The sequence below is a fragment of the Haliaeetus leucocephalus genome, unplaced genomic scaffold (genome assembly GCF_000737465.1).
Source record: "Haliaeetus leucocephalus isolate CR32 unplaced genomic scaffold, Haliaeetus_leucocephalus-4.0 Scaffold162, whole genome shotgun sequence".
Lineage (NCBI taxonomy): Eukaryota > Metazoa > Chordata > Aves > Accipitriformes > Accipitridae > Haliaeetus > Haliaeetus leucocephalus.
This window is the reverse complement of record NW_010972598.1, coordinates 4,552,400-4,566,442: the sequence shown is the minus strand read 5'-3', so window position 1 is coordinate 4,566,442 and position 14,043 is coordinate 4,552,400. Positions and strand designations below refer to the sequence as shown.

Below are 14,043 nucleotides of genomic sequence, written 5' to 3'. Positions count from 1 at the left end.
GCGGCGGCAGGCCTCAGCGCGCGGGGCTGCTAGTCACGGAGGTGCGTTGTGCCGATAAAGGGGAGCGGGGGGTAACGGCATCGGTAACCTTCCTCCCCACACCCCCCACCCCCCGCGTGTGTCTGCCTGTGGGGAGGAGGGGCTGCTGCGGGGCGGGCCCGGCTGAAGGAGGCTCTCTGTGGAGCCGGGGCTTCCTCGGAGCACGTTACGGCTGAAGCGGTCGCGGTTTCGTGTTTTACTGCTTGGTGAGACTAGTCCTGTGTCCTTCGAGCGTGTTGTAGTGTTGGGTTTATAGCCGGGGGCGGGGGGACGCCACTGGTGTTTTGTACTTTTAATTGCTTGCGGATGTCCGGGAGGGACCTTGCTTATTCTCTTTGCAGCAGTCTTGTTTGCCTTGGTGTAAAATCTAGCTTTGATTCTAAAGTCTAACCTCAGTTACCTTCGTGAAGGATGTTTTCTGCCTGCCACAGTGGGACAGTGTAGTAGCTGGTTGTTGGCCTTTCTGTTTTCGTGGGTTTTTAGTGAAGAGGTTTTTCTGCTGTTTTGCAACGTGTGAGATAACAGGAAAGCATACATACCTGTTTCAGTTCTACAACTATAGTCAGGAAACCTTAACTTAACAGTGTTGCAGACTTAAGATTTGGCGTAACGTGTACTGGCAGTGGTTCTTCTGACAAGGTTACAGGAGAACCTTGCAGTTGCATGGCCATCTTCCGTTTTGTCAAACAGAGCCTGAATTGCAGCTTTCCCTTGTATTGCGACATTTTCAATAAAAAACTAATAACCAAACAAAAAAACCCTCAACCTGTCACTTTGCCATAGTGCCACCTGGTCTGCCAAGACTGACAGTCGGCTCTGTTCCAGGATCCTCTCTCAGCAGGATCTAGATTGAACTTCCCTGGGTGCGCAACAGCAACTGGCGGCTGCTGGACACTGGGCTGTAGGTCTGGGTTTCATTTTTTTGGGTCTGGTCTTGGACTTTCTGATGCTAAAGGCAGAATTATTTTTTGCTTTGGTCTTGATTTCCCGTCAGTGTTCCCCTGTACAATGATGATTTTTATGTGGGTTTCTGTCTCAGTATATGTAATATCAGGAAGCTGCTGATGACATTGTGTACCCTAGTCACTGTCCCTTGTTAGAGTGGCACTTTATTTCTTTAACTAAGCCTTTAATTTTCGTATTTCAAAACTCCAGCAAATTTCTTGGAAAGGAAAGATGTTTGCATCTTGTCTTGTGCTGTTTAAAGTTATACCTTGGATAGTTTCACTTCACGTAGTTTCACTTTTGTTTCTTTCTCGTTAAAGTTTTGTTTTTTGGAAGGGATCCCTCCTTTGGTGCTGCCTAACCAGTGAGTCCTTTAAATACGCTCCAGCAGTGGTCACGCAGAACTGACAAACTTAAACTGAAGGAGGGAAGATGATGTCCTTGGATGGACCACGGAAGACAATCAGTAACCCGGTAACTCCCCTATCACGTCAACAACTTCTTCCTTGGGAAATGGGACTCTGCTGTTTTATGTTGATAGTTAGGACTCGTACTGTTTTGCACGGTGAGGGATGTTACCGAGAACTTGTTGTATCTATCACTCAGGCATTTGAGGGAGAGTGTCACAGGTGACACTGGGAGCTGGTGGTGTTCAGAAATTGTGCTGTAAGCAAATGGACGCTCCCACAACAGGACGAAGTTCTGTCGGCCTTGGAGGGTCCTCCTTTTTCATACAGCTTATATGGATGTCTGGCACTTTTGCAGAATGTGCTGGATCAAAGGTGAAAATATGATAAGCAGTGTTTTCACTCCTGATTCTCTGTAAACACGAGTGGTGCCTGGCAGCCCTTGTGAAATGTTTTTTTTCTGTTGTGCTTGTACCTTCAGTCTGAGCAATTAAACTTGGAATCTTTTTCAATAGTTGATATCTTACCCTACAATAAATCCTGTTTTGTAGGAAAGACTTGACCTAACGTGATTCAGCAATTGCAGAGAGCGGGTTTGGCAGAATGTTGTTTGCCTAGCTTAGAGTCTGGAGACTTTCTCAGAAAAACTCTAGTATTCTCATGATCTGGGGCAGCGGCCTGACACTGGCATGCGGCTAAAGGGGTGGGCTGGAGCTGTGTTTTTTGTTGTATCTTTAAAAAGGTGGTTCCTTTGAGTTTGCAGAAAATAGTATTTTTAACATTCTGTGCTAGAACTCTTTAAAAATATTAAAGTCTGTAGAGTATCTATGTGGATTGTACAGTAGCGCAGATCTGCACAGGACTTCCTTATCAGTTGCGACTTTGCACTGATACACACCTGTGCCCTCAGTGAATCTGATTGTTCAATCGCACTATATGGTCACTGCTTGCAAAGTGGATAGAGTTAGGGATGATGGGGGAATAGCTTCAGCTTTCTTCACCAGAAAGAACCCAGCTGGGAGAGGAAGGAAAGCAGTGTGGAGATTAACTAGAAGGTGGAAGGACTGAACTGTAAAAGGAGAAGGAGGATGAAAGTTGGTAGGTGGGGATTTTGGTGGGAGAGGAGGTGTGAAGAGGAGGATTAGGAGGTGTTTAGGACAAATAATCTGTGTAAGGGAGAGAGTAAGAGTTCTGCAAAACTGGGTGGCTGCAAGGGGACTGATGGGTATGATGGGTGACAAAACCAGGCTGGAGAATATAAAGGGGTAAACTAGGGCTTAGGCATCAAGAGCCTAAGGTGGGAATACGAGTGAGTATTTGGGGTTGGAATATGGAGGCAGAGTTAGGAAAGATTGTGCCGATGACCTCAGGACAGCCTCCAGACAAGGCCATGAGCAACCTGCTCTATCTGACATTGCTTTGATCAAGGCATTGGGCTAGAGACACCAGAGGTGTCTTCCAACCTCAGCCCTTCTGTGATTCTATCACCTGCATGGAGGAGGGCAGGCTATGAAGATTTCACTGTTTCAGTGAATTGTTCCATGAGCAATAAAACTTAAGAGCTTTATTACAGGTTTGAGTCTGAGATGTTGTCCTGGTTTTGGCTGGGATAGAGTTACTTTTCTTTCTAGTAGCTGGTATAGTGTTATATCTTGGATTTAGTATGAGAAGAATGTTGATAACACACTGATGTTTTCAGTTGTTGCTAAGTAGTGTTTACACTAAGTCAAGGAGTTTTCAGCTTCCCATGCCCAGCCAGCAAGAAGGCTGGAGGGGCACAAGAAGTTGGGAGGGGACACAGCCGGGACAGCTGACCCAAACTGGCCAAAGGGGTATTCCACACCATGTGATGTCATGCCCAGTATATAAACTGGGGGTGTTGGTTGGGTAGGGGGGGTGGATCGCTGCTTGGGAACTAACTGGGCGTTGGTCGGTGAGTGGTGAGCAATTGCATTGTGCATCACTTGTTTTGGATATTCCAATTCTGTAATTTTTATTATGGTCATTTTATTATTGTTATAATTATTATTTTCTTACTTTCTGTCCTATTAAACTGTTCTTATCTCAACCCACAAGTTTTACTTTTTTTTTCCCTGATTCTCTCCCCCATCCCACTGCAGGGCGGGGGGGAGTGAGTGAGCGGCTGTGTGGTGCTTAGTTGCTGGCTGGGGTTAAACCACGACAGATGTATTTCTTCATTACTGTACTGTTCTGAATCATCCAGAAAATCCTGCTTCCCTCTTCATGCCCTTTACTCCACTCATCTCGCAAGAAATATTGTCATGCCCCACCTGATGGGGCAGCTGTCCGCTACCCAGCAAGCTGGATGAAAGCTGTGTTATCACAGTCCTTTCCTCTACAAGACTGTAATCTGTCCTCTTGTTTTATGAAAACTAGCAGATATTAGAAAGAACTTGGATCTTTGAGACCTCTCAAATTCAATTGATGTTGATCAGTTGGCTTCAGAGGTAATTTTTGGAGGTCTGGAAGAGAGACGGGATGCTTGTAGATCATGTGATGTCACAAGCATGAGTCTTAATAAATGAGGAAAAATTAGTAGAAGAATGTCTTGAGATGTGAGGAAATTATAGGCACATTCTGTGATGACAAAACCTCATTAAGGCTGTAGTATTGCACCCAGGAAATGCTCTATTATGGCCTTGCAGATTCCATGTCTGAGCCTTTGAAGAGTTGATCTCAGAAGGCCAACCTTCTTTTCTCTTAAATAAATGCATCCTTTTGAATGTAAAGAAGTGTTTTTTGCCACAGCTTCTCTTCTGGGGTAAATAACGTTGATCCACTAGAGTGGTTAAGTCCCAGCGTCCCTGGTCTGTGTCTGTATGTTTCTCTGGTTTATCTTTGGAGACCAAACCGGTGATTTATTACTCTACTGCATTACTCAGAGCTACTACCCCTTAGGAGCAGTGTGTTAAAACTAAAATAATCAAGATACATTTTTTCTTATCTATTATTACTGTTCTTATTCTTTGAATAAAAATAAACCTCTTGTGTACAGCTTGTATATTAAGGAACCAAGCTACTACCAGTAAGCAAAGGGATTTCAGCCTATATATTCTTTCACTTTTAACACTTAATTTCACATTTTGGTCCTCCTCTACTGCAACTGCTTAAGCCAATAAAAATATATGAGACTTAAAACAACTCGACCATTTGTGAGCTTATGCTTGAGAAGCAAGTTCTTTAAGTCTGTTTTGCCTGATGTAGAAGATGACTGCAAATCAGGTTTTGTGCAATGTGTGGGTAGCTGAGAAGGGAAGTGGAAAGAGGGCAGAAAAGGATGTGTATCTACTGGCAGAAATGATCAACACTGTGGATTTAGACAATTTTGGCTGTCATTCCCCCTTCCCTCCTCACAAATTCACAAGGTGTTAGCAAACACATCCCCTTTTTACATCTTCCTGTTTTGCATGATGATACATATATATTTAAAAAATAAAAATCTTAGCTTGTTCTTTTATGGTCCATTATTCCATTCAAGAGTTGTATTTCCAGTCTGTTCATTTTTTGTTGTTAAATTACTGGAACTCTTGTTTGCAATTGATGTTTCATTTCAAAGGTGTCCTAAAATCTTATATGCAGTTCCATAGATCAGGGATTTTTTTGGGGAAAAAAACAACAACAAAAGAACCTTGGCAGAAATTTTTGTCTGTTAACCAGAGCAAATGTTGCATTTGCTACCATTTACTTACTTTTTCAGTCTAAAGCACATGTGATCAGATGCAGACTTATAGCTTTGCTTTCAGATCAGTCTCCTGTAAACTTCCACAGTTTTCTGTTAAGGTGCTCCCCTTCTCTCCCTGAAATGCTGGGTGTACCAGCTGATGGTCAGGGTAGGTCTTCTGTCAGCATATCTGAGCCTTTGCCAGAGTGCTGTGCTGGGGTGTTTGGGGCTTTTGTTTTAACTGACATGTCCTTATATAGTTTAACAACTCCTACCCTGTTGCCATTTCAGTTTAGCATACCATGCATGTGTTATCTTCTCTAGCTATTGATATGGAAGAAAAAATGGGCAGGCTTTGAGCCAGACTGCATACCATAGATACCATGAAGACCAAGAAGACTGAACAGGGCTATTTCAGTGCACCTTGCAGTTCTTAGCTCATTAGGATAAAGTATTTTGTGGCTTTTGTTGTGTAGTTTTTACTAACAAGACACTCTGTGACATAGTCTCTTCCCATCACTGTTTTCCAAAATGGAGCAAGAAGAAGCAAAAAGGCAGCTGCTGTGATCTGGGGTTAGAAGGGTTGTGGAAGGTGCCTCCTGCTACCAGCAGAGGGCTGATAATAGTCAGCCCTTGGCAATGACCTAATTTGAAATGAATCTTCTTTATACTCTATTAAAAGTGAGACAATAAAATATTACCACTCCTTGAGAGATAGGAATGGAGGCTGGAAATTTCAGTATCAATTTTGTCTGAGAAGCTTGGTTTTCATAGGTGAAAATCTGCTGGGTTTTTTCTTTTCATTGTGCTGGGTATTTAGTGCTTTTCTACTCTTTTGTTTAAATGGAATGTTAGCTGTGTTTCTTTTAATGTGCTAGAGCACCACATAATTAAGTATTAGAATGTTATTTTTAGAACTATTGTGGGCTTTTTTGCCTCAATCACAAAATGTTATTTGAATCTTCTTTTTCTTCTTTTTTTTTTTCCCCCTCTTCTAGATTATTCCATATGTTGGCACAATACTTGGTGGCCTTGTACCTGGAGAGCTGATTATGATACATGGGACTGTTCCTGATGATGCAGACAGGTAGTGGCTACCGTGTCACTTTTTGCAGTGTCACCATGTGAACAAGAATGTAATGGATAAAATGTTTCCAGGGGTCCTGCTTAAGATGGCACATAAAGGCTTGATCTAAATCCTTGTGATAGTGTCAGAGTGAAGACAGGCTTAAGTGGTTAATGAAAGCTTTGTGATGAGCAGCGGAGGATGAATGGATTTTTTGCTTTCTGCGGATCCTTTCTTCTTGCTTTTTGCTTTGCCTGCTTTGGCAATTTTTTTCCCCTGTCATGGCATAAGTCTGCTTGTCTAAAGAGGTTATCTGAGACTAACAAAATTGATAACTGAATGTGTTGCATGAAGGAATTAACTTAGACAGGGATAAGGAGGTATGAACTAGTGCATATGCCCAGTATGGGGGTTCTGTTCCCTGACTGCCCAAGATTCATTTGGTTGTTCTACTGAAGATGCTGGGAAGGAAGGTGGTGAACACAGTAGGTGAGGAGCTTGTATGATATGAATGATGACCATTAAATAAATACTTAAATATTTTAATTCATTGCAATAAGTCATGGAAGAACCTTTCACAAATGTATAGGAGTTGGACAAATATGTGTTTGGTTTTTTTTCCTTATCCAACAACACTCATTGTGTCTGCCTGTTCTGAGGCTCCACAGTAAAACACAAGTGTATCAAACTTTTAGGTGATTTCTTAACAGACTGAGCTGAATGTGGTTTGTCTTATTTTTATGATTAGGTTCCAGGTGGATTTACAGTGTGGCAGCAGCACAAAGCCTCGAGCTGATGTGGCGTTTCATTTCAACCCCCGCTTCAAAAGGTCTGGCTGCATTGTTTGCAACACACTGGAGAGGGAAAAATGGGGCTGGGAGGAGATCACTTACGAGATGCCCTTTCAAAAAGGGAAGTCATTTGAGATTGTCATCATGATTTTAAAGGATAAATTCCAGGTGAGTCTGAGTTGATTTGATTCTTTATCTGTAGCCAGTTGTCAGGCCAATAAAAGAGAGATATTTTGTATACTTAGAATAAATAGTTGGAAGCTTTGGTTTCTGTGTTACCTAAGTATAGTCTAACTACAGAAAAGTTTAGAAGTTTTCTTTAAAGAAGTGCTAAGTAAATCAGACCTTTAATTTTGTATTGCCATCCTCTAAGTTGGATGAGTAGGCAAGTAACTTCCTGCCATGGCTAATGGCTACTCCACCCTTCCCTTCTTAAGTACAATGGGCTGACCTTAGGGTGAACCTGTTGTGTGACTAGTGTAGGACAGTCCTCTTGGAGGAAACATGTGAGGTGTGTTTGTCTTGCTCTGTTAGACTGCAATAATAGATTCTATTAGATTGGTAATGCCACACTGGTAAATGATCAGGTGATAGAAGCAAAAGGTGTGGAATGTGAATTTTATTGTAGGCAAATAAATCTCCCTTGTAGTGATGGAAAGAGACTGGATCATGGATGAGCTGAACTTAGTTGCTCTGAAATTGCTAGGACGCTCCCTGCATCTGTACTAAAGCAGTGTGAACCAGAGACACAGGCATACAATTTGATACACGGCTGGTGTAGTGTATGTTTAATACAATTTTCCTATTTTGTTCCCTGTCTCTTTAGGTGGCTGTAAACAAGAAGCACTTGCTGCTCTACAACCACAGAATTAGCCTTGGAAGAATAGATACTCTTGGAATATATGGCAAAGTGCAGATCAAAACAATAGATTTTGTTTCTGTTGTAAGTTATATAGACAGCTAACTTGTTCAATTCCTTTTCTCTGTCTTAATAAAATACAGAGTAGGATTTATGGTGAAAAGGAAGTAAAGAAAAGCAGCTACACAGCCTAACCTCAGTAACAAGATTTTTTTCCCCACATTTCAATATGCGAGTCTCATGTGAGGATCTCTGTGTTTTATTCTTCAGGTTATGGGCAAAAGGGTGACAAAGTTTACAGCTTACAAAATTAACAGGATAAATGATATAAGAATTGATTGGATACTGGATCTAGGAATGGATTAGACTTTTTCAAATATTGTAGGAGCTCCAAACTGAACTCTCAGTATTCCATGCTTCTAAGTGACAAGTTCAACTACAGCTGTAACTTGTTGCTTGGCTTCCAAATGGCAAGTTCAGCCACAGCTACAACAGCAAAACCCTGTTTTTCCTGCTAAAATGACTGAATTGTTGAATGAAGTGATAAGTAGAAGTACATTTATTTCTGAGGGGTGAGAAGAGGTGTCCTTTCTTGAAGACTTTGTGGCTTGACTTGCACTTGGAGCAAACTGCAGTGAATTTAAGGCAGTGCTGTGCTCCCTCTCAGCTGCCAGCTCTGCTAGAGAAAGTAGACCAACAGGGAGGAGTTGAACAATGTTTTGCCCTGTACAGACAGAGAGATCCTTCTGCTCTGAGAGGGTAGGACTTTTAGAGCAGAAACAGAAGGTGATAAATTCCAGGGAGATACAGAAGTTGAATGCCTTTTCCTTTCTTCCTGCCACTCACTAAAGCAGCCGACCTACTCTGATATAAGATTCTGGGTCTCTTCTGCCCCATCCTCGCTACACTGGGCAGAACTTGGGTCTCTTGCTGCCAAAGGTCAGGTCTAACTCAGGTCAGCAGAGTAATTACTGTGTTGATAGAAGGTGGAGGTTTGGGCCTGAACGAAATGGGGTCTAAGCTTTTAAGAACACATCTAGTCACTGATCATTTGCAAAGCCTATGGACAGACTTTTATGGGCCCCATCACTTGGCCTTGGACATGTTGCCAGAATAGCGTTACTTCCGAGCTGTCTGAGTCCTGGTCTTGGAGGACTGACTCCGAGAAGAGCTTGGGGGCAGGCAGGTGCTGTAGGTTGTTTTCTGTCCCAAACACAAACCAGAACAGAGTTGCTTTAGTCTGTGGCTGCTGGTGCTGTATCTTTTGGGGAAGAAAGGCATGGAGAAGGGCGATTGTTTTCTTTTTGTCTTTGCTTCTAATATACTTTTCTGAGGAGGAAGATGGAGGCTGGTATTGAAATAAACAAGCTGGAGACACAATCTGCCAGGGCTAGGCTGGAACTATATCTCTGCATGGCCATGTTGCTCATCTGTCCTTCCCCTGAGAAGGGACAGGGATGCAGGGGACTGCTTAGAATCCCAAGGCCCTCTGTGTGGCTATCTTTTTCTTTACCATAGCCCTAGATTTCCATGTTAACTGTTCACCCTTCAAAGCAGCGCAGATTCTTACATGGTTCTAAACCAACTTTATGTTCTATGATGTTAGCAATGACACCTAAATTTCTCTCTTTCTGCAGTCTTTACAAGGGTCTCAGCTATCATCTCTAGGAGTAACAAAGATAAACACAGAAAATGTATGTATGTTTGTAAAAGCTTGAATGAATCTCCCTGTTGTCCGATAAGCTGGTTAATGCTGTTTGTTTTCTCTTGTAGGGGGAAATGCCAGATGGTTCGCAATTTGTAAGTGTCTCGTGTAGACTTGTGGCAAATGTGAAGAGTAAAAAAAATCAAAATAAAAACATCTCTGTTATTCATGAAAAAACATGCACAGAACAAGGGAATCGAGAATCTACTGGGAGATGATCATCAGCGAGGTTTTGTAGAGAGTAATCCTCTTTGCTGCTGCTAGTAAAAGTGAGGCTATTTGTTAAATCATTTAGAAAACCCAAAAGATAAACACAGCATCCACAGCCATAAACAGAGAAATAAAATTGAGTTACCTGAAGTTTTAAAGGACCAATTCACATTAAAAACTTTTTTCAAATAAGTATACTTAGTTTTCTCTGCCTTAGGGAATACCTACAAAACAAAAGTATTCCGCAGTGATATTATGCCAAATGGCCTTATGTTCATGTGTGTATCTTAGAACCTATCTGGTTACATCTTCCTCTTGCTGACAGATCCATGCTTACCCTCTGTACACTTCAGGTGGCTGGGTGCAAGCATCGCACCTTAGGGTTGGAATTTGCACCCAGCTAGCATGAAGCGTACACAGAGTGAGTGCTCATCTTTTTGCAAAAAGCTCTAGAGGTGGACAGTATCCAGGCTGGAATAAGGACCATGCTCAAACTGAAAAGGGGTTGGAAGCCAGGAGTATATACAAATAGAATATGTGGACTTCATCAGTCTTCTTTTCAAAACCAAGTAACATGCAATATTGTCATTTGCAAGTGGTGAACTTCAACAAAAAAATAAAGGCGAAGTACTTCTCTGTTCACTCCTTTTCCCTGATCAAAATAACTTCTAACAACGAAAAAAAGGCAAAATACTTGCACTATCTATCATTATGAACGCTGTGTCAGGAGGACAGAATACTCAGTGACCCTTCTTCTGGTACTTATGCAACTGTAAGACTACACACCTAGCATGAGTCTTAATTCTTTAAACCATAACTGAAGCTTTCAGAGGAGATGTTGGAATGTCTGTATCTGAATAATTATATGATATAAATTTAAATTAGTGCAGGGAGTTTTGTGCTTACTTTTTTTTTTTTTTTTTATGCTCACCTTTTTTTTCCCTTTATAGCTTTTCTCCTATAGTATTAGTATCCCAGAACATGTCGGTAGGCATAACTTTAGCTATAAGTGCAGATTAGCAATTGTAGGCCAAATTTCTTCCTGCCATAGTAACACTCAGCTTGTATATTGAAAAAAGTAAGTCACAGTCAAAATTTTTATTGGTGGTGTACTTCCAGGGAGTTCCTTATGTTGGGAAGCTTGATACTGCGCTTCGTCCAGGATGCACAGTTGCCATTAAAGGAGAAGTGAATAAAAACCCGAAGAGGTAAGTGTTACTAATTTTTTTCTGCTGTGTAACTGAGCTACTCTTGAGAATGAATAGGCTTTTATATTGCCTCAGTATATTCTTACTTGCAACTTTGCATCTGGAATAATCTGAAACTACAGTGCAGTTTTCTCAGAAACCTGCAGGATACCGCTTTGGAGAGGTCTTAAAAGAGCATCTTCATTGTGAAAAGTGAAGATAAAACCTGAGTGTCTTACCTACTAAATCTGCATCATTCAGAATGTTGTGTGTCTGTTCAGGGTTTCCATTGTGCAAGGCATGTGACCATACATATTGTACAAAGACAGCTTTTCTTCTGAAGAGGTCCAAGAGTAAGGGAACTGGCAGTAGTAGATGGAAAATGAGTGAGTTAGATGAGTTGGGGGTATGCTCAAATCCTGCCTGTTACAACGTTAATCTGAATACTTCTGAGACGGCCTTCTTGCAGACTGTATAAGCATGAAGGTGCCTAACTGATAACAACTGAGTGATGAAAGCTGGTAGGGGACTATGAGCTATAATTTTGATAGCAAATTAGGAACAACGGGTTGCAAAGCAGGCATTTATTTTCCCAACGTGATTTGAAGGGGGCGTGCAGAAAGGGGAGTGCAGCACAGTCAAAATGGAGCTGAGGAAAAGTCTGTGCTTCAGCATGCTCTTTGCTTGAAGGGTGGTTTTGGCTCTGCAGAAACATGCCTAAAAATGAAGCAATTAGTGCAAATGATAAGAAGCATGCTTTTTATGCTGTGTGAATGCATTGCACTCCTGCTTCCTCAGAGGACATGCTTTCCCTGCAGCTGAACAGCACTTGGAGTTCACGTTAGTACCGGAACCCAAGGTTTTGACATCTCATAAATAAAGTTTGAATGCACTTTAAATTGGGTAGGATAATTAATACTTAGTAGCATTTGTTTTCCTTCTTTCGGCTTGAAAAGCTTACAGCACATTTCAAGTGCTGGATGCACTGCTTATGAGTGAAGAGGCTTTTGGGTATTAGTTAAAGCATTGCAGGTTGCCTGCTGTTTGTGCTTTTAAACGTGTATAGATTTTTATAGAGTTTGTAACTCATTTAATGTCTTTCACTCAGTTCACACAGTTGTAGGTGTTCCTTTTTCTTGGTGAAAAAGAAGACTTCACACAGTTTGGAAGTGTGGCTGTTGCTGTATTTCGTAGCTGGACTAAGCAATTCTAGGCTTCTCAAAAGAGGGAAATAATCTGACAGCTGGAGCTGATTTGGGGGGAGGATTATTTCCTCAAATGCAGCGAGGTCTTTGCCACAGGTTGAAGCATTCATTTGAATTTGGATGAGTCTTCCCTCTGATCATTCTTCTTCAAAGCTCCCCTTTAGGAACCCTGTGCTGTGGACATGTCTGGAGATGGCAGAGTATTTGTTCAGCCTGGGCCAAGCTGCACTGCGTACAAAGCAACACTTTGTATGTGTGGTGTCCCACCAATCTTAAATGTAGGGAGAGAATCCTCAAACTTTTCCTTAGAGTCTAACCAGTTTGTTGGCAGAAAGAATAGGTAAAACAAAGCCTCCCACTCTCCACTGCCCGAGTTAAGAGAAAGAGATGGTGGAGCAAGTAGCACTGTCTGTTTCTGTGAGAACACTGCTTCCTAGTGCTGTAGGGGAGCAGCACTTGGCCCACTTGACTCAATACCTCCTTGCTGAGACATGAACAGAAAGGTGTGAGTGATGAAGCAGATCTAGCAGGGTCATGTCCTACATTTGCTGCCTCCAGCAAAGGTTTCTGTGCGAAGGAGACAAATGGATGTTAACTGCCTGCTTGGTCCTTCAGGTGAGTCATGGCCCTGGCTCCAGAACAGTTCTGAGTATTGGCTAAGGGCATGGTAAATAGCATGGACTACTGCATCACGTTTATAAACCCTTGGTATAATGAACTTTTAAAAAATATCTTCCAGCTTTGTGATAAATCTGAAATCAAGTGACTCAAAGGACATTGCATTACATCTGAATCCCCGAATGAAAAACAAAGTTTTTGTGAGAAACTCATACCTTCATGACAGCTGGGGAGAAGAAGAAAAGGAAGTTGCCAACTTCCCTTTCAGTCCAGGGATGTACTTTGAGGTAAGATTAACAGAAACATAGCATCAAACTGCTAATTCTGCCAAAAGGATTAGCAGTGGTGCTTAAATGTCGTATCACTAATACAGGTTTAAATAAAACTGCCATTCCTGCATGTCAATGTCTTGAGAATATTTAGGATTAAATGAGACCAAAGGGAGCAGAGATTTGACTGGGTTTTAATGACAGTTTTCTTTTTAAATAGTTGCAAGAATTCAGCCTGTGCTCAGAATGAATTTTAATTGAATTGAGTTGGACTCTATGATCCTTATTGGTCCCTTCCAACTTGAGTTATTCTATGATTCTATGAATTTTATTGAAGTTCCACTTTTTAAAATGTTTCTTTTGCATGAAGCATTCTTTGTAACAGAAGCAGGGCTTGCCCAAGTCTAGGCTAGATCATCAGGTTGTATTTCATGTCTTACCTAAGCTTAAAACTTAACTGTTTCTCTTGGTTTTCAGCTGATCATTTTCTGTGATGCCCACCAGTTCAAAGTTGCTGTTAATGGTGTTCACACTCTGGAGTACAAGCATCGTTTTAAACAACTTGAAAAGATCAATGTAGTGGAAGTCATGGGAGATGTTAAATTGTTAGATGTGAGGAGCTGGTAGTTCTTTTCAGTCACTACTAAAAGAATTAAACCTCTTCTAATGACAGTGCCTCCTTGTCAAGTACAAACAGGCGCTGACTTGCGCTGAGGCTGCCTTTATCTATCTAGGCTTCTGCATCTGCCTCTCCAAGTTAGGTGAGTACCAGAACTGCTAACTGTGAGATTAAATCCTCCTCTAGTTTACAGTATCCTGGCAAGCTAAGTAAGTCTTTGCTCAGCTAAATCTCTTAGCAATATGAAAATGCTGCATCATACGGTGTTTAACAGTTGCACTAGATATGTTTAACTACTCAGCATTTCTTGATAGCATACATTCAGTATTGTGAAGTAGAAACAAGACTGAAAGAGGATGTGAAGATATGGTTATCTACCCCAAAAGGGAAATTGATAATTCATTAAAATTATGAAATACACTCTTCTGCTTCTTAGTTTAT

At 41.5% G+C, this 14,043-nt stretch overlaps 1 protein-coding gene across 7 annotated transcripts; it reads left to right on the top strand.

The window, feature by feature from the left end:
- Window positions 1–13,744, top strand: LGALS8 (lectin, galactoside-binding, soluble, 8). Of its 7 annotated transcripts, none has more exons than XR_774053.1 (10): window positions 1–41; window positions 1,321–1,458; window positions 6,072–6,160; window positions 6,888–7,098; window positions 7,757–7,873; window positions 9,427–9,483; window positions 9,563–9,589; window positions 10,824–10,912; window positions 12,000–12,711; window positions 12,836–12,876. XR_774053.1 is itself a non-coding variant. In XM_010562623.1 (10 exons), exons 2-10 carry the CDS (start codon window positions 1,417–1,419, stop codon window positions 13,608–13,610), a joined length of 948 nt encoding a protein of 315 aa, XP_010560925.1. In that variant the 5' UTR covers window positions 1–41; window positions 1,321–1,416; the 3' UTR covers window positions 13,611–13,744. The 7 variants fall into 7 exon arrangements, 6 of the variants coding, with proteins under 6 accessions (XP_010560925.1, XP_010560926.1, XP_010560930.1 ...); XM_010562623.1 differs by lacking the exon at window positions 12,000–12,711 and adding an exon at window positions 13,461–13,744 and having other exon boundaries at window positions 12,836–13,001; XM_010562624.1 differs by lacking the exon at window positions 12,000–12,711 and adding an exon at window positions 13,461–13,744 and having other exon boundaries at window positions 1,305–1,458; window positions 12,836–13,001.
- Window positions 13,745–14,043: the final 299 nt, after the last annotated feature.

Bases quoted from the DNA above. Each gene is read 5' to 3' on its own strand.
- LGALS8 (XM_010562623.1), top strand. From the start codon at position 1,417: ATGATGTCCTTGGATGGACCACGGAAGACAATCAGTAACCCG. The intron at 7,874-9,426 runs GTAAGTTATATA...CTCTTTCTGCAG, and splicing joins CAATAGATTTTGTTTCTGTT to TCTTTACAAGGGTCTCAGCT. The intron at 9,484-9,562 runs GTATGTATGTTT...TTTCTCTTGTAG, and splicing joins CAAAGATAAACACAGAAAAT to GGGGAAATGCCAGATGGTTC.